Source organism: Ictalurus furcatus, chromosome 14 (assembly GCF_023375685.1).
Source record: "Ictalurus furcatus strain D&B chromosome 14, Billie_1.0, whole genome shotgun sequence".
Taxonomy (NCBI): Eukaryota; Metazoa; Chordata; class Actinopteri; order Siluriformes; family Ictaluridae; genus Ictalurus; species Ictalurus furcatus.
This window is the reverse complement of record NC_071268.1, coordinates 10,558,443-10,582,879: the sequence shown is the minus strand read 5'-3', so window position 1 is coordinate 10,582,879 and position 24,437 is coordinate 10,558,443. Positions and strand designations below refer to the sequence as shown.

The window sequence follows — 24,437 nt, the reverse complement described above, 5'->3', positions numbered from 1 at the left end:
CACATGATTGGCTCATTGGATAACAGCATAAATGAGCAGGTGTTCCTATTAAAGTGGAAGGGGAGTGTATATACACACACTTATTATAGGCACTGGGCCTCATCAACACAACAAATAGAACAATGTTTAAAATGATGGAAGCAAAATTGATTCAGCATTTACACACTAACGCTTGTATTTGTTGGTATGAAAAGCTTTGAGGTTTTAAGAGTTTTTAACTTGAGCCTATGTAATCACTTAAAACTTCAGTGTAAAAAAATAAATATATTATATAAAAAAATCACACAAAATATTTAGGATTCAAATAGAAATGGAGCACCCATACAGAACCCAGCAACAGAGATTTATTCATCCATGGTTTGCTCTAATTATAACTTACTTTCTTTCAGTCATTCACCTGCAGTAATGACTTGATCCAGAGCTGGGAACACTGGGCACAAGGCAGAATACACCTTGCATGAGATGCCAGGTTATCGCACGGCAGCATGAGAACACACATTCACACACTCATTCGCACCTTTGGGTAATTTAGAATAGTCAATCTACATGCCCGCATGTTTTTAGGAAGTGAGAGAAAACCAGTGAAACAGGGAGATCTCCACACCATCATTAAACTGAGGTCAGGATAGAACTGAGGACCCTGAACACTATTTGACGCACCACCACACTGCACTAAATAGAACTTACTTTCCCTCCCCATTGATTAAAACATCAGTTTTTCATCACAGAAGGTCTAAACTTCGACTCAAATTACCTAAGTAATGTCACTTTGAAATTAAATCCTTAATGTCAAGTCTACAGATTCAAACGTTCTGCACTAATTATAATGTATATATACACACAGTTCATGTCAAAACAATATTTATGTCCTTTAGAATATCTACAGTCATTCCAAGAAAGATCTCTGGCTAGTCCAAATAACTTTCATCTGACGGTGTGCACACAAACTGCATTATCTTCAGATGGTCTAATCTAGCAAATTTCATTCCAACACCCGTTTAGTCCATTCGACTGTAAGAGGCAGACATGCTGCCTGAATGACTAACCAGTTTGGATGAGAACGGATTGGAAAGTGTAGATGATCATGTCTCAGCTCTAACAGCCAGCAGATTGTAAATCATTTCCCCTCTGAAACATTTACACACTTGAAACACAAGGGTCGATTTCAAATAAAGACAAACAAAGCTAGATGGAAATGTAGTGCGCTTCATTGTTCATTCATGAGCAGCTTCAGGACAGACATGAGTTGCCAAATAGCACGTAAATGATGCATGTAAAAGAAATCCAGTCAGCACAATAGGCTCTTAGAAAAATTCCCCCGGCTTTGTGTAATTGAATTAGCGCACAATCGTGACACTTTAACAAATCGCCAAACTATCATGAGTGACCCCATGATTATTGGTGGAGCGTTTGGGATATTTGTATCTCACGCAATTCAACTGTACAGTATGGATTTTTTGATCTTGCCAAATGAGCAAGCACAGGTCTATAAAACTGTTGCAAATTCAGCTTCCTTATGATCAATCACGTGTATTTGTGTAACGGAAAACCCTACTGAATGCCACTAACTGCTTCAGAGGGATTCTGTTTATTTTATTAAGTTTGGACAAGAAAAGTCCCATATGTATAATTGGTCATTGGCAATATCAGCTTTGGCTAAATACAACTCCAGGGTAATACACAGTCTGATCCGAAACAAAAACGAATCCTGATCGTTCATTCGTTAAAAGTCTTCAAATGCCCATTTTCAGGCTCTTAATCATGGCGAGTGACTTCAGAGCAAATCTGCCGTTCGGTGTGAATTGAGTATGAAGGACTCGCAAAGCAAACAATTTTCTCCATCTTGACTAAGGAAAAAAAGAAACAAAAAGCACTGTAAAAGCCTTACAAAGATTGACAAAGTATTTTATCTGATGATAACCAATGCCATCATCCTTGTCTCTCCAGGGGAAAAAAACAAACAAACAAAAAAACAAACAAAAAAACAATAACAAACCAGGTCACATGTATGGATATTGGATTTTAAGCAGTTCAAATTTAATACTTGTTTAGTCCCCCCCCCTTTCGCTACAGAAACCCAGGTAAAAAAAATCCCACACTGTCATAAAACACAGCAGCAGCAATTGCCAGTGTAAATGCAAAAAGGACCCAGAGAGGTAAGGATGGGTTGATGATGGAAAAAAATAAACGAGGGAGGGAGAGGGATATAAAGAAAAATATATATTTCTTTATAAGAGGAGTGAGTCCAGAGATGGTTCTTTGTTGGGGCTGTTCAGAGTTACATCATGGGCACGTGCTGTCACTTCTTGACTTCAAAAGGGAAATAATAAACAAAATGACGCAAAGTCTTATCCAATCAGAGCGCTCTAAGGCAGGAGCATATTTGTTATTCGTGAAAGGTGCTGTCCTTCGTTTGATTGACGGACAGTTAATTCCTCTTCAGCTTCGGAAACTGCCCGTGTGTGTGTTTTATGTGTGTTTGTGGTTAATTAGGGTCCACACACTCGCTTGCTGCAAAAGAAAGAGATTTCTTTCTGGATTTTTCTCTCCATATCATTTATTTTCCCATTTCGCTTCTCCTTTCAGTCTCAGACTACCTAGTAGTCATCCAAATCGAAAATCACGTCGTCTTCTCCCTGGTATTCCATCCCCTGGAAATCCACTCTGTACCGCAAGATACCTGAAACACACGCACACAGTGAAAGAAACTTGTATTCAGTGGTCATTCTTTTCAATTATTCAGGATTAATAAGAGTTCTAAATGCGTTCAGTATGGTATGGCTTTTATGCTTTGTTTTTTTCCCCCAGAACCCACAAGGAAGCAATCATCACTGAACCCCTCCACCCCGGGATTATTTTTAACCATTATTAAAGTTGATAGTTAATCAGAAAGATTCTGTAAGTAGCGCTGGACGATTTACGCACAGTCAATACTTGCTTACAGAACTCCAACGCAAAACTAAGACGCAAACAAGGTTTTCATCATTAATTATTAACAAGTCATGTCAACAGCAGATTTAACAAAAATAACCCAACCATAATATTGAGTCCTACACATCAGCATGCCCTCGTTTTAAAACTGAAATCATCCAGAAATATAAATAAATAAATAAAATAAAAAGGTAGAAACATGCCGTCTGCCTAATTTAAATATTTTAATATCCAAACTGATTTGTTTTTGTTCGGTTGAGGGGTGGAGTGTATTTAACGCTGTAAGAGGAAGCACTCTGTCATTGGGTAACTTTGACAAAGGTTAGAACTGCCACTGTAAAGATGTAGGGCATAACGAATACCTGAACAGTGACTGTACCATTCAAACACAAAAAAATAAAATACAAATATTTAAAAATGCACAGGCCGTGTACCCACCTCCAATTCCTCCAAATCCCTTCACGAACTGCGAACCCTCTTGACTTTTATCTGTGACGATCTCCAGCGTGGCTCCAAACTTCTTGTAGTTATTAGCAAACCACTCCAGCAGCGGCATACACTCGATCAGCTCGTGCTCCTGCCCCGTCTGACCGATGCACAAATTAACCAAGGACACACATTTTATTTGAAAACAATAATACTATCAGTATAACAGAAAGTAGTTCAAAATATATGCTTTAAAAGGCACAGTTTGCTTTTCCTCTTTTCAAAGGACAGACACTTATTTGCTAGGTCCAGTGCTGTGAAAAAGTATTTCACTGATTTAGTCGCTGATTTCTTCTGTTTTTGTGTCTCTCTCATACTAACTCGTCTTAGATCTTCAAACAAAATACAACATAAAACAAAGGCATCCTGAGTAAAAAAATAAAAACTGTATTGTGCGTTGTTTTATTTTTTATTGAAGCAAAAATAGTTCTCCAGCACCTATCACCACTGTGAAAATCGAATTACCCCCTTAAACTTAAAATCTGGTTGTGTCACCTTTAGCAGCAATAACTGCAACCAAAAACTTCCAATAACCGGAGATCAGTCTTTCACTTACTTCTAGAACTAGGATTTATTCCTATGCTTTGGATCATTGTCTTGCTGCATAATCTAGTTACGCCCGAGTTTCAACTTACGGACTGAAGACCGGACATTCTCCTTTAGGATTTTCTGGTAGAGAGCAGAATTCATGTTTCCCCTCAATTATTGCAAGTTGCCCAGGTCCTGAAGCAGCAAAGCATCCCCACACCATCACACTTCCACCACCATGCCTGACCATAGGTATGATGTTCTTTTTACGGAATTCTGCGTTTGGTTTATGCCAGATGTAACAGGACCCCTGTTTCCCCAAACAGTTCCACTTTTGACTCTTCATTTCACAGAACATTCTCCCAAAAGTTTTGAGGATCATCAAGGTGTGTTTTAGCAAAATTCAGATGAGCCGTAATGTTCTTCTGGGTTAGCAGTGGTTTTCACCTCACCACTCTTTCATAGATGCTATTTTTGCCAAGTGTCTTTCTGATAGTGGAGTCATGAACAGTGACCTTTGATGTTCTCCTTGACTCTTTTGTGACTTCAGAGTTTTTCCATTTGGAGATAATGGCTCTCACTGTGGTTCTTTGGAGTCCCAGAGCCTTTGAAATAGTTTTATAACCCTACCCAGACTGGTGTATTTCAATCACCTTCTTCCTCATCATTTCTGGAATTTCTTTTATCTTTGGCATAGTGTGTTACTGGGTAAGACCTTTTAACCAACTTCATGTTGCTGAAAAAGTTCTACGTAAGTGTTTATGTGATTGAACAGGGTTTGCAGTAAGCAGGCCTGGTTGTGTCTAGTCCAGCTGAACCCCATTATGAATGCAGTTTCATAGATTTGGGGAATTAGTAACTATGAGGGTAAATACATTTTCACACATGCACAGTTGGTATTGGATAACACTTCTGCTTTAATAAATAATATAATCAATAAAAAACTGTATGTCATGTTTACTCAGGTTGCCTTTGTTTTATCTTGGATTTTGTTTTAATTTCTGAAACAATTTAGTATGAGATCTACATAAACACAGAAGAAATACTTTTTCACAGTGCTCTGTGTGTATAAACAGGTGCAAGCCTCAACACAGAATGTGACCTTTTACACAAATCTATTCGACACATGAATAAATGCACAACACACACACACCTCCTTGTCTGTGAAGTGGGACTTGTCCTTCTCTTGCTCAGGTGTCAAATAAATGGTCTTCTCATCTGAAACGAATCCAGTAAAATTATCCAGTCTGGTTTTTATAGTTTCACATACTTAAAGTGTGAACACTTGACAAGGCAAATAACTTCATACATATAATAAAAACTTTGATAATGGTGAATTTCCTCCAAAATGAAAATCATGACCCCTCCCCCCAAATACTGTACATAAAAACTACAATAATAATTTGCTTACTGGACCATGAAGAGCTTAACAGCTTTTAACCAACTTCATCAGATCACACACATAATACCATTCCTGGAATAATTTCTGTAGAGAAACTGAGAAAGTCTTTGTTTTAAAATGTACAGATGTGAATTTTGCCAACAAATTTGACCTAAATACCTATAAATCAGGATCAGCCATCTTGGAGTCGTGAACCATTTAACTCCATTCTGAACACACACGCACAAAAACACACACCTCTCCCATTTAGCTAGCTCAGCTTATCCAAGTTTGACAAAAGAATTTACCTACAGTAAGGATGCATGTTATCCTGTCCAAGGCTAATAGTCAAATAGGCCAGAGTCTGGAATAACAAGCAAAACACTACACACACCTGACAGCTGGCTGCTACTGCTCGAAAAGAGCTTGATCCTCTGCCCTTGACTTTGTTCTACTCTCTGTAAACATGCATCACACCTCAGTGTGTAGCCAAGCTTCTGTATACTCATACAGCACATGTATCTAATGAGTACAGGCCTGTGGAGTAACAAAAGTGTCTAATCATGTGTGCGTGTGTGTGTGGACACCAGTGTTTGTGTGCACCTCTGCTGTTGTCTATTTGTTGCACCCACAGTATGATCATGGTGTATGGGTGTGTGTGTACCATTTTCTGCTCCGTTGCCCTCAGCCCCATGTACTCGTAGGATGTATCTCATGGTGTCCAGGTTCTCGTAAACAATGAGGATCTCCACTGCTCCCATCTCCAGGGCCTTCAGCGTATCCTCCACACCAAAACAGTATTTCCCCGTGTCCTGGCTGATCTCATCAAAATAGCGACCTGGGGGGGGCATTCAAAGAAGCACTCAAAAAAATTAATCGATTGAATTAATAATAATTTTTTTAAAAAATCACATTATTTCCAAAAACATTCTTCCACTCGGGATTTTTTAAATTCAACACAATATGTACCTATTAGTTTCTTCTCCTGTATGAATTTCACGTTGGAGAGGACCTCGGCCGATAGCTCGATGGCCTGGTTGAAACCATTCTCTCCTCCATAAGAAATGTCGACCAGCTTCAGCACCTTTGCCTGTAACCTCTGCAATGGAACAAAGTCACACAAATCAGTTACGTTTCTGTACGTCACTACAAAGCCTAACCTTTGCATACGCTCGCAACGTTCAAACTAAGGGCGTTTTCAGACCTCTAGATCTGTGCTGTGTTCTGAAACGGGACTTAAACAGTGCACTTTCTCCTTGCCTCGGTTCACTTTCACAAGGCAACATACCAAAACGTGTTTATGCAAGTCACATATGAGGAAAATGTCCTCTCATTGGTCAGAATGAGTCTGGTTATGTACCAGGGTTCCACCAATCAAGATGGACAGACAGCAGCTCCGTGAGCGTATCGTGGTTTTGTTGTTAGCTGGAGTTATTTGAATTTATCAGTTTAAGCGGGTTTCGATGTTCCACAGAGTGATTAAAGCCCATCTCCTTAAGACACTCACGAAAAACTTTGTAAATCTTGGCGTTATTGAAGGTTGTTCAGAAATGTTCATCGGACCAGACGAGGCATTTTAAGGGCCTCGCCCAAGGGCCCAACTCTGGTAGCTTGACAGTGCTGGGGCTTAAACTCTTGACCTTCTGATCAGTAACCCAGAGCCTTCAACCACTGAGCCACCACTGCCTCGTTTTATTCAGTCATGAAAATCTGAGTTGACATTTCCTATTTCTTTAACATTTTCACTTTGGTTAATCGTTTTCCCCCACCACAACGCCATCTGACTACCTGTTGAGATCTCCATTTCCACCTAAAGGAAAAAGCGCTCATTTCAATCTCTGTCCAAGTCTCTCACCTTCTCGTCAGTACACTCTGCTCAAACTTTTATACCAACACCTTGGTCATCACCATTGTGCTCGTCAACTCGCAGATCACTGTAGTGCAACTGCAGCATAGATGTTAATTGCATTTTGGAACTTTGAGTCGAACATTTGATGTTGACACTGTTCCATGGCGAATTTCTCATTAATAGGACATTGAACATTGCTAGCAAATGGTGACTGAAATAAGAAGCTCTTGCTCTTTTTTTTTTTTTTAAATAGCCAACAGCGAAAAAAGCTATAACTGGGACTAAAAAGAAAGCGATTAATAGCAACTAGATGAGCAGAACAGATGGTGTGGGAGCGCTAGCATTTGGGTATGAGTAGGGTGCAGTAGAGAATGTAGAGATTAAAGCGGCAAGGAAAAGGGACAGCTGTTATACTGCAGTTATCTCTGGGCATGTGGAACACTTTTTTTTTTTTTTTTTTAACCACATTCCCAATAGGACTGTGGATAGGCATTACATTAATCCCCTGTAATTGGTAGCAGAGAAATTAAACCTAAAATGCAAAAGTTCACTCCATGTAAAGGTCATAATAAGTGCATTTACTGTAAACCCAAGTCCACAATATCACTTCAGCTTTGTAAGAACAGGATAAAGCTCCATGAGTCACATGTTTAGCTGAGCATAGTAAAGCTGGAGCGGATATGATATCCAGCCCAATTGATATGCAACAAAACCGGGCAAAAATGTAGTATTTAGGTTTTGGAGTTACACATGGACTTGTCAGAGCTAAGAGAGTAAGGAGAGGCAGAGGCAGTCTCAGGAATATCGCTGCACATGCCGAGCTGAGGACAGTAAGCCTTTTTATGAACTGCCTGAAAGGTGAAGTACAAGGAGGCGTTAAAGGATAGCTGAGAGTTCAGCAAGATAACTAGTACTGAAATGATGTTTAAGAAGGTCAGCATGGATGATGCTATATCAGACAGCACTGAGTAAAGAATTACAAGCCACATGTCTGGCAGCAGTGATATTAAACCGGGAAGGGAAGGTCTCTTCCTGCTGTCTGATCATGTATAGTCCAGCAAAATGAATTAGATCCAAGCTGCAAGCTCCTCACAGGGTTCTGGATAAGTGAAATATGAGAGTGTAAAATAGAAATGGGTAAGCGAAACCTTTTTAAGCTAAGCTAACCCAAACTGAAGACAAAAAAAATGCTGAATTGTTACTGTCGTAGAGTATACACAAGCAAGTAATACAAGCCAAGAAGAAATACTGCCACTTCAGAGATGGGAGAATGGGTGTAATTACTGTGGCGTTTTGAATAGAACACTGAGAACTGGAACCAAGGCCAGGTTATTAAGCTGAAATATTTGCTTCTCCACAACACATTTAAAAGCAAGAATAAGGCTCTTCCAAACAGGAAACATCTGTACATCCACTTCTAGATCATCGAATTCATTCTCAACCAACTGAGTGGAAATGAATGGAACAGACAGTCAGTGCAATAAAAGCCATCGTGTTGATTAAGTTCAACATGAGAAAAGAGGTGTTTGGATTGTGCCATCTAACAAATTATTATTATTATTGAAACAAATGGTAATATTGACTATATTTACATACAAATCAAATTCTGTTTAAGGTTTATATATGGATTGCAGCCATATTCTGAATATGATGTTTATATGCGTACAGCATCAGAATATTCCTGTATACATGGTTGATGTAAGTATGCCAGAGTTGCCATTCCTAAATACCTAGCCTACAGCTAAACATCGGTTAGCACCCACAATTCCTTGCGGACTGAGCATGTGCATACAACCTCCCTTCAGTGGATTTTCTGAATAAGGTGTTTATATGCAACACATTTTTGATTACTACAGGCATGTTCCAGGGCTGGGATTCAGAATTTGGGGAATCAAAATAGTCTTAATCTGAATCGGGCAGTCAGATTGCGGCGTTTATGTGAATCAATACTAATTAGAATATTGACGAATTCAGATTAATATCGTAATACTGATGTGCATGTAAACAGTCATTGTAGGGATTTTATCAGTACGCCCTGAACTTCTGAATCTGGCTCCTTTAGAAGATGGAAAATGAAAATATTCCAGTTCCTTTGTGTCATAAAAACAGTTTGTGCTTGTGTTTTCTCCCCCCCTGTGTTGTGAATGTCTTTTAGTAGTTGCGTAAATGGTAGTGCTTATTATGTTAACATGCAAAATAACATGATATGCGAAACAAATTAAGCGATAAACAGTAGCTAGCCTAGCTCCTACGTACCACTGGGTTCTGCTGGGATCAGTCTTGAAAAGAAGAAAAAAAAAAAGGAAAAAAAACCACAAACAACTGGAATCGCTGGTATCGGACCCGTGGCAAACAGTTTCAGTTTTCTGGTGCTAGAAGTTCCAGTATTTTGTGCAGGCCCCAAGAGTAATAACTGAATAATACTCTGTGCAAAGCTGAAAACTGCTTTCACTCGTACCGGATCGAACATGTCAGACTGGCTGAGTTCGGTCTTGAAGTCTGCTGAACCAGCAAGCACCAAGCCAGCTACGTTGACTTTATCATTGGACACGAAGAGCTGCACCGCTGTCTCGGCCACCTTACGCACGTAGTTATGTCTCTTCTCCATTCTCAATCGTGCAAAACGCAGCGCAGACTGTCCTCCACGACCTGACAGACACACACACACACACACACACACACACACACACACACAGAGAGAGAGAGAGAGAAATAAAATCAGCTCCTGCACCACAAGGCTTTTCTGATTAAGTATTCAAGTTCCAACACAGGGCAGATGAAAGTGACACCTTAGTAAGAGGACACTGCTTTCAAGCTAATTACCACTCAGAGCTGGATAGGTGTGTGCGCGCGCGAGTGCGTTGTGTACCATGTTTTTTGGGTAGGTCCACTGTGAATTTGTGCAACACTTCTCTGGTGTTGCCCTGTAAGGTCCCGAATAGTGCTCCGCTACCATCAATCACGATGAAGCCAAACTTGCTGTCGTCGGACAACAACGCCGTCAGAGCCTATAAAAGGAAGGAGAGAGGGAAAGAGAAGTAATAATGAAATGTCCATGTGTCAAACTCAAACAAAGGAGAGTATAGAGTCAAAACAGTCAAAACAAACAAACGAAAAATTAAAAACACTGTCTATAAGGGCATTGAAATAAACCTGCACATGGCTGGTGTACTTTCACACAAGCCAAACAGTCTCACACGTACAGGTATACTAGAAGGCGTGAAATTAAAAGACCTACCATGCGTTCATATTAGAGGTCAACCGACCTCTAGTGGATTTTACCCATAACTAGGTTGGGCTGTACCTTCCCATAACCAACTAATCAACCGATAGGTTTTAAACATGATACTAAATGAAAACATCACTCGTAGTAAATTATTACTTTATCACAATAATAAACAGTACATGAAAAAATATAATACAAATGAACATAATTAATAAATTATAAAGTGAATAAAAGATACATTCAAACTGAACCAAAAAGTAACACTCCAAATAAACAGTTTGTTTCTAACATGTGAACTCCCACCACAAATAAAAATAAACATCCAAAATGATTCCAAAAACACTTCAAACAACATAAAATCAGTCAGTGATGGTTTTTATTTTACCTCTAGAGGCCGTTCTCAAACTGTTTTTGTGATTATCCATGCCGATTAAATCAGTCGACCTCTAGTTCGTACTAGCAAGCGACAAGGTGACCATTCATTTTCTTTCTATGTACGTGCACAAAACCTTCTTAACTGAGCTTCTCTCAATTTTATATTCCCAATGAAAAACACGGTAAAAGAACCAATCCAAATGTCTGGCTCAAATGACTGGATGATCGTATGGCATGTTGTCTGACGTTTCTTACTTAGAGACGACCTCCAGGTAGTTCCCATGTACGGCCAGTTGCGCGGAAAATTAAGGAAATGTGCTGAATCCCGTTTTTTTTTTTTATTCAAATGTAAAGGAGAGTAATCTTCACATCCACAAAAAAAAGTAGATGTGGATATGACAACTTTATGAAAATACAGCCATTGTCTTTTTATTCAGAATGCCTGAACTTAAACCTTGGTTTTGTGGGGGGTTTTTCTGTGGAAAAACCTGCATTAAAACAAACTGAATTAAATAATCCACTCAGTTGGCTTCCTAACACAGACAAGTTGAACTCCCAGCACAGGCATTGGACTGTAGAGGATGAACAAGAGTACAAGATCATGTAGATAACAGCATGGGGAGCAGTCAGATAATAGTATAGCTGTGTGTGTGTGTGTGTGTGTGTGTGTGTGTGTGTGTGTGTGTGTGTGTGTGTGTGTGTACACGCGCGTGGGGCAGTTCAGCTTTTTCAATTGATGTATTGCTGGTCAGTACTAGATGTCAGTAGTCTGTTTGAACAATAAAGCAGAACAAAATCATAGCCATCTCGTGTGACACTGTTGACATTAGACGGCACTTAATTCAAAGTAAACTACTTCTGTTTCGTTTTCTTTATTTAACCAGGTTAAAAAAAAAGTAATTGAGATTAAAAATCTCTCGAACAAGAGTGACCCCAGCCAAGAGGACAGCAACAAATTACAAATATACAACATCGAAATACAAAACACAACAATCAAGCATCAATCAAGGTTTGCACTGTTCGGGTTCAATTTGCTTTTCTATACAGCGTTATTCCAATTAGTCTGTAATTAGTCAGTGATGACCTGTACTTTATGAGCTGATTATTTTCCATCATGAGCAATGACGGGTCACGCAACAAGTAACCTGTAGGATTTCAGAAGCACAGTACTGCTGATCCTCCCATCGCTTGCTCATCATATTCATGTGATTTACATGTGCAAACAATTTCAGACTCAAACTGGTTGAGTTTTGCTGAAAGAGCACTATTCAAAACCCCCATTCCCAAAAGTGCACACTGTTACACACGCTGATAATCTCACCCTCGCTCACGCATGCCATGGTCTTTAAGCAGAAACTCACACGAGGGCAGAACTTACCTCAGTGTGAAATTTGTTGTCACAGAGATAAAGCGAGGTATTAATGGGTTTGAAAGGCTCAAAGTCAATGTTGACTTTCTTCTCTTTGCCTTCTTCAGTCACGATGGTGCCACAGTAAACTACCAGACCGTTTGGGGGCACTGCAAAATATACATATAACAAAAATGCTTAATCACATACGCCAATACCACGAACAAGAAAACCCATCAGACAGAAAGGCACATCTATGGATAAGATGATGGCGATTCTCCCCAGATCAAGATCTAAGGTGTGGTCACTGCTGAATAATATGCATCGCCACCATTTTTTTGGTTTACCCTCCAAAGCACTCATCATCCCACCTTTTTGTTTTTTTTTTTAAATGGTTCACAAGTCTGAGGTTCATGAATTCACAGGTCTAGGTTGCTACCTGATGCAAAATCATCACATCCCGCATCTTTTCCACTTCAGTGAATTTCCATTGTTTTTTTGATTGGTCTGATCATTTGCTTTCTGAGAAAGTAGTAACTGATTTTTCCTCTATTAGTCTCCCATATCACCATAGCAAAGAACAAAAACACAAATGCTACAACTAAACCACATGTTGGTGTACATTCGATCCGCTGTTTGCACAGGTAGTTTCGGTCAGTTTAACGACTCTTCTAAATTAACGCACTGCCTATAAACAGTTGTAACCATAGTAACAGTTACAGTTGCATACAGAGTGAGACAGCTATTGGAAACATTTCCTAATTACCTTACTTAACTAAATGGATAATTTTTCAATGTCATTTAACTTCTTAAAATTTTGATAAATGGGCTGAGGCACAAGATGAACTGGAGAAGATAACGTTAAACGCTTTTGAATATTGAGAATTCAGTTATTTTTGAATAGTTAAACTCGCGCAGTATTATCTGTAAAGAAGTGGCGCAGACACAGGTCAATCTCTCTCTCTCTCACACACACACACCCCTATTTATTATAATTAATTCAAATGAATGTAATCTTATTGCACTACTATCACTTTTCTCTGTATGATTTAGAGCGGGCAGAATTCTAGATCTAACGTCCCGTATATAAAATAATGGAAATTAACCGTTATTGTTATCCTTTCAGACAAATTTTGCACTGCAATCAATACTGGCAAGTTACCAAGGTATAAAATGGGATAATCCACAGCTAGGTGTGCGTTACACGATTTTTATGCACTCCGCTTTGTGTCAGGCGCTTCTTTACCTCCGCGTTGTGCATTAAAATCGTGTAACACACAGCTAGCCTTGAATTATCCCTTACACACACAGTCACAGATGGCCAAAAGAGAATATTCCAAATCATTACGTATAACGTACATCTTTTAATTACATTTCTAACTGCACTTCTACAGCGCTTTTAACAGGCAGTCCCAAAGCAGCTTTACAGAATCATGGATGTAGCTCTGCCACAAGTACAGTATCTCAAACTGTCAAGCTTCCTCGGTATTCAAACAGGAAATGAAGTTGGTTCTAAAGTAAAATAAACACACACACACACACACACACCTTTATTGTAGAGTTTGAGTCTCTGCTGTACAGAGGTGATGGCTCCCAGCACAGACAGTCTGTTGACTCTGCTCTTGATGTTGGAAGCCGTGCCAAACTCGTCAGCCAGCATCTTGGCCACTCTGGAGATCTGATCTTTAGGAGGAATGATCAGCGAAATCATACTGGTCCCGTTACTGAGAGAAAGCCACAGTGTGAGAGAGAGAGAGAGAGAGAGAGAGACTCAGTCAACACACTCAATACAGACAACATAAGCCTGTAATGCCACATAATCCATTGAATATTGTTCTGTTGTCCTGTCTAGTTAGCATGCCCAGTGAGTATTCAGCCCTTATGTTTTGGAAATTCTTGCCCTTGTCTCACATTGTAGTGCATTTGCACTGGATGTCCTGTTTAACATGTTACTGTATTGTGTTGCACAAGGTCCTGAAAAAAAAATTTTTAGATGAGGAGGAGAGAAACCATCAACTAAATCTATCTTTACTATAATCAGAATAAAACAACTGAAAAAATATTACATATACACACATATATATTATATATATATATATAAATTTTAACTCTACTCTTTTGATGCCGCACTGCTAACAAAAAAGTATCCTTATGGAAAGATTATATTATGATACATATCACACAGTTCTACTTGGGAGTAGAGAAATCTTGTAACTTGGTACACACCTGGCTGAAAGCAACACAGACATGATTTCTAGTCAGAACGGATTTCTTATCTTCAGCGAACAAGGAAAACAACCTTGAAGGGTTCGATGCAGGTGGTAGGCAGTGTAGCCATAACAAGCAAAGACCACCTCTTTACTACAAACCTAAACACACAAACATTATTACCAACCGCAGTGATTCAGTTAAAATGTTCAAACTGATGCTTTGCAATGTAGCATCTCATTCATAAGTGAGGCACATTGAGGCATGTCAGTACGCTTAGTGATCAGGTGGCAGATATACACAAGCAGCACCAAACTGAACGCGTGTCTGAGTGAGCCTGATAACGCAGCTATTTCAGGGAAGCGAGACGACTACAAGCTGTGGACAATACAACTAGACTGAAGGGGATCTGATAAAATCTCTGGTAGGAAGGAAGAAACCGGCTACACCAAACGAAAGAAAACTGACAAACACAACAGTACATCTTAAAACTGATGGCACAGTCGACAGAGGCATGCGAGCTTTCAGACTGACCGTCGTTTTCAAAAACGCAGTAACGTGTAAACTCACCTGTTGCTCATTTGCCTTCAGAGTGCTACTACTCCAGAGCAGAACAAAACCAAGAGATTCTACACTCAGTACGTTTCGATGGACAACAATAATCTGATATTAACCCGATTAACTCCGATTAAGAAACTAGCATGTAAACAGCGATTACTGATGACCTTAATCCGACTAAAGTCATACTCAAAGTAAACACAAATCAAATTAAGATGTGGAGTATTACTGTTTTAGTCGCATTATAGACGTGCGTTACAGACATGTACACACCTTAATCACATTAACATCGTGTGGGAGTTTTCACCGCATTTTGCGACAGGACACGTACACACACGGCAGTGCTCAACCGTTTAACAGCAAACAAGAGAGCACGGCTGCGTTCGAAACCTATACATGTATTTCAGCTACTATATAGTAGGTAAGTGTGTGGTTTGGGATGCATCCCACAGCTTCAAGCAGTCGTCTATTTGCACGTATAGCATGACAAAAAATTAACTGCACTTGAAGCTTTTGTAAAATTAAAAATGAAACACCCAAAACTGTATGTCGATACGTGAAATTGTGGAGGGAACGTCGGACAGCATGGCATGGGGACGTAATCACGTGTGCTGTTAATCGATCTATGTTCTATAACATGTAAAACGGGAACATGAAAGGAATATTCTAAAAACTACTCGTGTAAACACCTTAATCAGAATATTGTCTTATTCAGAACAAGGTCAATAATTAGATTACTGCTGTCCATGTAGTCACGGTGTGTGCTGGCTTTACAACATACTCTCAATACATGTCAATTATTAAAATCGCCACCATTTCTATTTTCATTTCTCGTAATAATTTTGCACAAACTGTACCATAAAAAGGAAAAATACTGGGATAAAATACAGACAAGATCCTTACTTCTTACTTATTTTGGCAAACCCAGCTCAAACACTATTTACAACAGAAAACTATTTTCTTGACCACATTTATGAGTTCTATACGAATCATGCTCTATATATAATATATATATATATATATATATATATATATAAATAAAAACACACACACACCCTGAAACTTATGATGGCAGATGTAAATGGCAAAGGAAGCTTTTTTTGGGCTAGACAATATTTATTTGGCTTAAAGGAAATATCCACCATTATTAACTTGTGCATTAATCTTTATAATTAACATGGGATCCTTAATGCCCTCCAGAACAGATTTTGTAATAAAAATTTAAGCTATACCTTTTTAAACTATGTTGATAGAAATTCACTTTGGTTAATAGCTTTCCATTTGACCATCTATTGATAGCAGAGACAGTGGGTTTCATGCCTTGCTCCATCTCTAGCAGAGTGGATAAGACGTCTGATCAGAAGGGCACGAGTTCAAATTCCAGCACCACCAAACTGACAGTGCTGGCCCCTTGCGCAAGGCCATTAACCCGCAACTGCTCACTTGCGTGCTACCAAATGCCATAAATTGACCGATCCAAGATGGCGGTGCGGCAGTAGCACGCAGCGGCCTCTCCGGGTCCAAAATGGGGCTATTTTTGCCGACAGAAGTGCAGCTCTGTGCAGCAAGGCTCGTGGTGTTGGTTTGTGTGTTTACATCAACACGGAATGGTGCAAGAACTCTGTGCTATTTTCTAGTTACTGCTCATCCCTAGTGGAGTTAGCGCATCAAACACAGGGGTGGGCAATCTTATCCGGAAAGGGCCGGTGGGGGTGCAGGTTTTCACTCCAACCAAGCAGGAGGCACACCTGATTCCACCTGTTTAATTAGTTGCTCTTGGCTTTCAATAGACTCAGGTGTGGCTTCTGCTTGGTTGGAATGAAAACCTGCACCCACACTGGCCCTTTCCGGATAAGACTGCTCACCCCTGATCTAACAAGATGCAGACCATTTTATTTACCACAGGAATTCACCACTGTCATTATAATCGGAGTATCCATTCCCTCCAGCGCTAATGCTAAGGAAGCGCTCTGAACTGTATGGGGCTATTAGCGAACGGCAGAACACACAAACCCGATGGGCTGTTCATCATCGCTGGAGATTTCAATCATGCGAATCTCAAATCAATGCTCCCTAAATTACATCAACATGTAGACTTTGCAACGAGAGGGGCGAACACGCTGGATCTTGTTCACACAAACATCCCCGGCGTGTACCAGGCAGAGCCCTGCCCCCACCTCGGCTACTCAGACCACAGCCCCGCCCCCCACCTCAGGTACTCGGACCACATGTCTGTTATGCTAATTCCTGTGTACAGACCGCTCGTCAGACGCTCCAAACCGGTTTTGAAGCAGGTAAAAACCTGACCAGCAGGAGCCATCTCTGCTCTTCAGGACTCTTTTGAGCACAGTGACTGGGACATCTTCAGGGAGGCTGCAACCAACCACAACTCCACCAACTTGGAGGAATACACGGAATCAGTGACCAACTCCATCAAGTGCATTGAGGACATCATCATCTCCAAGAAAAATCACTACATGCTCCAACCAGAAGCTGCAGGTCAACATCACCCACCTGTAACAGTGATGCCTCCCATCCAGATGTGCTGAATAACTTCTACACTCGGTTTGAGGCACAGAATGACATGGCGTCGAGGAAGACCACCCCCTCCCCCAACAACCAAGTGCCGTAACTATCCATGGCTGATGTGAGGAAAACTATGTAGAATCAACCCACGGAAAGCCGCTGGACCAGACAACATTCCTGCAGAGTGCTCAGAGGATGTGCAGACCAGCTAGCAGATGTTCTCACTGAGGTCTTGAACATCTCCCTGAGCAGCACTGTCGTCCAACGTGCTTCAAGGCCACCACTATTGTCCCTATGCCGAAGAAGACTTCAGTGTCCCGCCTCAACGACTACTGTCCCGTTGCACTCACATCCATCATCATGAAGTGCTTCGAGATGCCCATCATGAGGCACATCAAGACCTTGCTGCCCCCTCAATGAACCTGCTGCAGTTCACGTATCGCCCCAACCGCTCGATAGATGATGCCATCACAACCACCCTACATCTGGTTCTCACCCACCCTGATAAAAAAATGGTCAAATGCAGTTCATAGACTTCAGTTTGGCATTCATCACTCTGCAGCACCTGATTGGAAAGCTGAACCTACTGGGCCTGAACACCTCCATCTGCAACTGGATCCTGGACTTCCTGACTGGGAGACCTTGGTCAGACCACATCAGGAACAGCATCTCCAGCACCACAACACTGAGCACGGGGGCCCCTCAGGGCCGTGTGCTCAGTCCACTGCTGTTCACTCTGCTGACTCACGAATGTGCAGCAACACACGGCTCCCGTCACATCATCATGTTCGCCGATGACACGACCGTGGTGGGTCTCATCGGCAAAAACGAAGGGTCAGCATACAGGGAGGAAGTGCGGCTGGTAACAGACTGGTGCAGAGCCAACAACCCGTCTCTGAATGTGGACAAAACGAAAGAGATGGTTGTTGACTTCAGGAGAGCACTGAGCAACCACTCTCCTCTGAACATCAACGGCTCCTCAGTGGAGATCGTCAAGAGCAGCAAATTCCTTGGTGTTCACCTGGCGGAGAACGTCACCTGGTCCCTCCACATCAGCTCCATAACCAGGAAAGTCCAGCAGCATCACTACTTTCTGCGAAGGTTGAAAAAAGCGCATCATCACCACGTTCTACAGAGGAACTACTGAGAGCACCCTGAGCAGCTGCGTCACTGCCTGGTTCGGAAATTGCACCGTATCAGATCACAAGACCCTGCAGCAGATAGTGAAGACAGCTGAGAAGATCAGTGGGGTCTCTCTTCCCTCCATCATAGACATTTACACTACACGCTGCATCCGCAAAGCCACCCGCATTGTGGATGACTCCACACACCCCTCACACACACACACTTCACCCTCCTGCCGTCTAGAAAAAGTACTGAAGCGTACGGGACCTCATGACCAGACGGTGTAACAGTTTCTTCCCCCAAGCCATCAGACTCCTCAATACTCAGAGACTGAACTGACACAGACAGACACACCCTCTGAATTGAACACCACCCCACTCCCATTACAATATCTGCACATTCCTGCATTGACTATATTGCATTTTTGCTGCTACTGTACTTATAAATATATCGTATTTAATTTTTTGTCACTATTATACACTTTACCTGGCTGCTACTACAATAACTGCTATGTCCATATTTGGTATAATCCAATCTGCTGAATACTACTTCATAGCGTGTTATCTTTACATTTATACCATTTTAAAATTATATTGTTACCCTTTGGCCCCTATCTTCTGCACTACCTATTATATCGGACACTTCCACACTGGAGCTGTGTACTGTTTGGTGCTACACTGTCACTGTGCCTATTGTCCTGTTTTAGTAGTTACTGTACTGTCCTTTGTTGCTAGTACACGTTTGCACGTGCACTTTATATAAAAATGTGTAGGTCTTATTTAGTTCTGTGTCGTCTCATATGGTTAGTGTGTTTAATGTAGCACCATGGTCCTGGAGTAACATTGTTTCGTTTCACTGTGTACTGTACCAGCTGTATATGGTTGAAATGACAAAGCCACTTGAACTGTAACTGTAGTATGTGCAGTTCTTTCAACTCCTCATCTGTAAAACCTGCAAAAGCAGCTTCAGTTTTCATGTTAATACGAGCGTTAAAGCCACCATACCTGTCCGCTGACTAGCTGTGCCGAGCCCCTGCTGTAATCCAGAGCAGCTGTGTTGTAGAACATATAACTGCAGTGCGTTCGGAAACTCTGAACCGACAGCAAACCCTGACAGTTATCCCTAATGTCTGAGATCTTTGAGATGTTTCTCTTAGTGACCGCCACAGCAAAAGCACTAGGGACGTCCCCTGCGACATCAGCACGGCACACAACTACTAGTTCCTAACAGAAATAATCAAAACACAGCACCAACCACCAAATTAGCACCAGAATCTCTAAACACATCACAAATGTTTCAATATAAACATGTTGAATGTGTTTTAGTGTGGAGGTTTCCTTCACGTAAAAGAACCAATCCTGTAAATCTGAATATTTCCCCATAACGGCACCAATGTTTTTCAGACAGTGCTTCAGCTCTTGCTAGAAACGAGCGTCATGTTAACTTTACCATCATTCCTCTCATCACAGATGGGTTTAACGTTAGGAAGAAAAAAAAGATCGCCCAGAATCACAGCGCTACACTGACTACGAAAGAAATATCAGGCAAGCGGATAAGTAACAACCCAAATGTTAAACACTAAACAAACAAAAGACTAATAATAATAAGCAATACAGTAAACACTACAAAAAGAAAACAACCGCACAGCAGTATTGACCGTGTAAACACAGTTGATAGTCCTGAGTAGCAGAAAAACACATAACGTCTCGTGTGTGTTGATTTGGGAACACGCACATTCATCAAAGGCCACGTTATTTCACGTGCATGGAAACAACTCTGAAAAGCACAATCATTCATTGCACTGAATGACAGAACACTGGGTTCATTAACTTTAGAGGGAACGGAGATCAGACCCGTGCCAACACGTACACGGCCCGCCAGGAACAAACGCAGATTCTTTCCTGTCTAGTTGTTTTCCGGGAAGTTCTTCAAAACTAAACACACTAACCTATGTTACATACAGTCAAAGGGCAAACACACACACACACACACACACACACACACAGGCTGTCCTTGAACGAAGGACTTAAGTGTGTCCTTAGACTATAACTACCTGGTAAAAAGGAAGGAGGGTGAAAGGCAGTGGAGCATGCTGCTTTTCCCACATGGCTTATTTAAACAGACTACTCGGAGCCACTATTATCCCACTACCACCACACACGAACACATTTCTCTCTCACACACACGATAAACTAACGGTAGAAACTAGTGACATTATAAACCACGTGACCAGCGCGGCTTGTGTAAATGAGGGCTCGCGCTTAGGTTTAGTCAGTTTTAGGGCGCGTGGGCCATTCTGAGAGAACGTTGCTAGCTTATACCAGCTACAGCCGGTTTGTTAGCATTGCACAGCCAACACAAATATATAAATATATATATACACATATAAAGCGCAAACCGTGGCCAAATAAATACCAGTCACTAATGTATGAAAAGACGCGTTACCGACAGTTAGACGAAACCACACTAAGCTAATTCTCAGTACACTCATTCAGCCACATTGCTCAGTTAGCTAGCTACTACTTTTTTTTTCCCTCCGCACTCAGACTGACGTGTCCAGTCAACTTGGAGTCAGGCGGATATTCTAATGAATTACATTCAGCATAGCTTGCCACAAAGCTGCATTACTACAAGCATAAAATCAGCCGCGTGGGCAAATTAAACCGCTCCTCGTTTGCCGGTTCCTGTACCGCGGATGTTACCGCTACTCCTCCCAAGGCCCCGGCTAATCAGCTAGCATTTAGCAGGCTTGTTAGCAAACCAAGAGGTCCGGCTAAACCGCAAGCGATAGCTGCTAGCACTGAGGAACAACCCCAACCCATTCATTCGTTTATTCACCCCAGCTATAATCTGAACGCATCCGCATACCCTCTGGCAGCCTCCAAACTCTTGATGAGCTTCTTAATTTTCCAGATTTCCACGTTTCTGTCGGCTGCGCTCGGATCGTCCGCCATCTTCCCTGCTCTCTAATCGCTTCAGCACCTGGAAAAGAGCAACAAAAAATTAGACGCCGTGTTAAACCGTACAACGTGTTTAAATGTCACACTGTTCCCGCATCATGCTCTGTGGAAGCGTGTTGTAAAGTCTAGACTTTTCTGCAGTGTTTAAAGACACTCGCGGAGATTTTTTTCAGCGGCGCAGTGTTACCGCTAGCTCACTGAGGCTCACCTGACGCAGCGTGCAGCGCCAGGCTTACACAAACACGACCGGAAATCTGTTCTCTTCGGTGTTGTTTTGTGTACAGGAACCGCAAAAACAACCAGAGTACAAATTATAAACCGTTTGACGTGATTAAAGCGTTTCTCAGTGGGAAAGTGCGCGGCAAACCTAGGCCTCTGTTTCTTCCCACCCAAATCCACGACTTTATCTCGTTGCCCTTAGAAACACGAACCCTTTCGGCACTTCTTCTTTTTTTTCTTTTTTTTAAAAAAAAACACTCTAACCTAACTCATTATATCCTTAACAACCCCCTGTACCTGAATCAGACTCCGCCGTCTCCTCGCGCGCTCTCCCTCGGTGTTTTCTCCGCTCGGCCGGGTTTTTCGGTTGTTAGTTAGCTGTGACGTCGCCTCTCCCCGCCGGTTCCGTCTCTCCTCACCGACGGCGCGTGGTGCAAAAGGCGACTCACATGTAGGAGGAGGGGATTACACTCTACTCTCTTCCACTTCCTGGTTACGCGCGTAGAAACCATGGCTGCATTCCAACCACTTCTGTTCTGTCTACATAGGCGCACTACAAGCAAGGCCTTCTATACCCTATCTAGAGCACTACGTAGCTTTTAGAGAGACATTTTTGTATCAACCCCCTCGAAGGACGCTGTGAGTTAGCAATATGGGATTGGTTTAAAATGTGTGTCGGTTACAGTGATACCGGAAGTACGAAAAACAAGTGTGGCGGAATAACTGGGAAATGTAGTCGGCTACATGGACAGGCATTAACATAAATATAAATATAAAACTTTGAATTTTTTTTTTTTTTTTTTTACATTACAATGGTCAAGTGTCATAAACTCAATTAATAAGGCACAATTCAGTCTGCTGATAAATAAGAAGGTTTAAAACGATGGCTGGTTTAAGACTATGGTTATCATGCAGCCAATCATGTGGCAGCGATGCAATGCATAAAATAATGCAGATACAGGTCAAGACATTCAGTTAACGCCTTCATACTGTTCAGCTCAAATTTGATCTGCTTTGACATTCAGACACCTTTAAACCACCTTTTGAAGAATTTTCAAAAAATAAAAATTTGGTGACTTTTCCTAAAGTGATGCAAAAATTAGAGAGAGAGAGAAAGAGAGAGAGAGAGAGAGAGAGAGAGAGAGAGAGAGAGAGAACAGGCAAACAAATCCAAAACCTAGAGCAGAATCAGAGTCAGGAAACAGGCAGAAGTATGATGATATGTAAGCAATTACTTGGGCAAGAGACAAAGACATAAACAAGGAACGTAGTCATAAACACTACCGAACATACGGCTTGAGCTCAACAGGTATATGACACTGAGAATATACTTCACACTGAATTGTTGTGCAGTAAGTCCTTATATACTGTGGCTGTGATTGTGTAAAGGAGTCAAGGTGTGTGCAATCAGAATGATGGAGAATGTGACCATTAGAGAGTTTGTGATGGCTGTTGGGCACTGTAGTCCTGGGCAGTCATGTTTGTAGGTCGCTCTGTGTTACTGGGTGTGGGAAGCAACGCCGTTTCCAGCTTATAAGTATACTCTTATAAGCTATTGTGCAGTAGCGGGAGAATCTTGAAATAGTTAAATCATGTCTGAGCATATACCAATGTTGTTTGGACAGAAAAGTGTGGCAACAGTCAAGGGGAGCTTTGACACTGACATGAGATCCAAAAGCATTCCCGTGAGAAAAGAGGCACTTTCAGGGTCTATTACATTGTACTTGATATTAATACCGGGTAAGATAATGCTGGGAAGATGAGGAGATACAATTTTTGTCTAAAAGAAAAAGACCACAAAACATGCAGAACATGCCGCAAGTGTGAAAAATACATTTGCAAAGGATCATGCTGCCATATTTTCAAAGAGTGGTGATGTTAGTATGGGTAGAGGGGAACTGAAGTTAGTGTGTATCATATAGTTTTTTATATTCAAGCTCAGAAATGAAATGTTTATGACCTGTTTACCATTTATTAAAATCATTACACGTGTTATGCAGGCCCATGGTATTTTGACATACAGTAATGGATGTTTTTTGATGACAAGACCAAAAAGACAATAAACAAGTGCTGTAAAACATATATTTTATAGCTCTACTGACTTCAAAAACAATTTTTTTTGCACCATACACCCATTTTGTTGAGTTTTACAGGTGTTCCTGAATAAGAAATAACATTGGAGTCCATAATTTGGCATAGGGACTAATCTTGATGCAGTGTATCAGCCAGGTCAGAAACGGATCTGTTCTATACTGTAAAGGGTCAGAATATGAACATTATGTAAGGGTTAATGTTCACATAAAATATCAGAACATCTCAGTGACTTTGACCGTGACAGGGTTGTTGGTGCCTGTAAATGTAGTTCTGAGGGCAGAAACACCTTGTTGATGAGAAAGGTCAGTATAGAATGGCCAGACTGGCTCAAGCTGACAGGAAGGCTATGGTAACGCAAATAATCAATCTTTACAACCGCGGTGAACAGAAAAGCACCTTATGGATTTATAAGGTTTTATGTTGGTTTTATGTTGTTTTCTAGTTACAAGGTTCTTTTTCTAAGGTTTGTACTTGAGCATAGAAATGCAAACAGTAAAATTTGTGCTTGTACAGGAAACGTGTGTGTGTGTGTGTGTGCGCATGTTTGTACAGTGAAGACCGAATCAGGTAGTCTTGTATTTGGCAGTACTCCCATATATGCAATACAGTGGAATACAATGGAA

At 41.1% G+C, this 24,437-nt stretch overlaps 1 protein-coding gene across 2 annotated transcripts; it reads right to left on the bottom strand.

The window, feature by feature from the left end:
* Positions 1-1,190: 1,190 nt before the first annotated feature.
* On the bottom strand, positions 1,191-22,195 carry etf1a (eukaryotic translation termination factor 1a). 2 transcript variants are annotated; one of them, XM_053640857.1, is made up of 11 exons: positions 22,018-22,195; positions 21,410-21,523; positions 13,673-13,848; positions 12,155-12,294; positions 10,045-10,183; positions 9,634-9,824; positions 6,296-6,425; positions 5,991-6,164; positions 5,099-5,163; positions 3,370-3,517; positions 1,191-2,680 (listed from the first exon to the last, which is right to left on the bottom strand). In XM_053640857.1, exons 2-11 carry the CDS (start codon positions 21,493-21,495, stop codon positions 2,598-2,600), a joined length of 1,332 nt encoding a protein of 443 aa, XP_053496832.1. In that variant the 5' UTR covers positions 21,496-21,523; positions 22,018-22,195; the 3' UTR covers positions 1,191-2,597. The 2 variants fall into 2 exon arrangements, with proteins under 2 accessions (XP_053496832.1, XP_053496833.1); XM_053640858.1 differs by lacking the exons at positions 21,410-21,523; positions 22,018-22,195 and adding an exon at positions 18,004-18,255.
* Between the last annotated feature and the right edge of the window lie 2,242 nt (positions 22,196-24,437).